The sequence below is a fragment of the Tupaia chinensis genome, unplaced genomic scaffold (genome assembly GCF_000334495.1).
Source record: "Tupaia chinensis unplaced genomic scaffold, TupChi_1.0 Scaffold000096_1, whole genome shotgun sequence".
Classification (NCBI taxonomy): Eukaryota; Metazoa; Chordata; class Mammalia; order Scandentia; family Tupaiidae; genus Tupaia; species Tupaia belangeri.
In genome coordinates, this window is record NW_006159558.1 from 4,976,230 (window position 1) to 4,977,351 (window position 1,122).

Sequence of the window (1,122 nt, forward strand, 5' to 3'; positions counted from 1 at the left end):
CCCTCCTCCTCCTCCTCCCCCTCTCCTCCTCTCCTCTTCTCCTCCTTTCCTCCTCCTCTCCTCTCCTTCTTCTTCTCCTCCTTCTTTTTCTCCTTTTTCTTCTTCTTCTCCTTCTTCTTCTTTGCTAGAGGGCACATGCTTGTTGGAAAAAGAGAGAAGGGAGGGGGATGTGAGAAAGCACCCCCACCATATGGGATAGTCACCCCAAAAACACTTCTCCGTTTCTCCCTCCTTTGGGGTTCTGGGCACAAACGCATCATTACCCAAGAGTCAAGCCGCTGGTCATGGACTCAAACTGTGCAGTAGGCCATATGGGGTCCAGCCGCCTTAACCACTGCGCCTGCTGACCCCATCATGTTGCCTTTTTCTTTCTTAGTCACACACACACAATGATCATTTGCAGTTCTGTTAATTTCCTCTAATGGAACAGCTGAGTCAGTACCAGACCACAGTGGATCGCTAGATCAGGTGAGGGTCAGATCAGGGTTAGGGCCCCAGCCAGCTCCGGGGAGTTTGGCCAGATTCCTATCTCCCTGATTTAATGATGGGAGCTTTACACCTGCGCTGGCCCAGGCTGTAACTCCAACCAGGCGCATGTGGTCACCCGCACCTGCTATGTGATCATGTTTTGGGCACACCAAGTTAAGTGGCTTACGACAGTCTTGCGTGTGTCTCCGGAATACAACCTTTAGGATGTGGGGTTTAGAAAACGTGGCTGTCACGTTTATGGGGATTTATATGCGTGGTTGTCACACGTTTATGACCAGCGCTGCCCCAGGCCCTCTGCAGATTGCCTTCCTCGAATCTTCCCAGGTGGCTGCTGGCCCCTCGGAGACCAGGACCGCAGGGGTCAAGGCTGTACCCAGTGCACGAGTGACCTGAGAGCCGGGAGCCCTGCACCACCGGCTGGAGCAAGTCGGCAAGAGTGGTCCCGGCCGGACCTGACACAGGCTTTAGGAGCAGCGGGGCTCCTTCTGAGGTGCAGGGCCTGGAGAGAGGGAGGAGGTGAGCCCGGGTCGCCCGGGGCCCGCCCGCTGGGGGCCCAGCTTGTTGTTCCAAGGCCGCGGTTTCCAGGCAACCGCCAAACGGGAACTCCGACTCGCAGCCTGCGGACTCGCGCTG

The 1,122-nt window shown here is 56.6% G+C and overlaps 1 protein-coding gene across 1 annotated transcript in view; it reads left to right on the plus strand.

Moving 5' to 3' along the window:
• Positions 1–880: 880 nt before the first annotated feature.
• Positions 881–1,122, plus strand: part of CFAP90 (cilia and flagella associated protein 90) — a gene marked incomplete at its 5' end in the record, with an annotated part of 16,880 nt that continues 16,638 nt past the window's right edge. The window contains one exon of the mRNA XM_027769887.1: positions 881–979. Coding sequence (XP_027625688.1) covers positions 881–979 — 99 coding nt within the window. The remainder of the gene's footprint in view (positions 980–1,122) is intronic.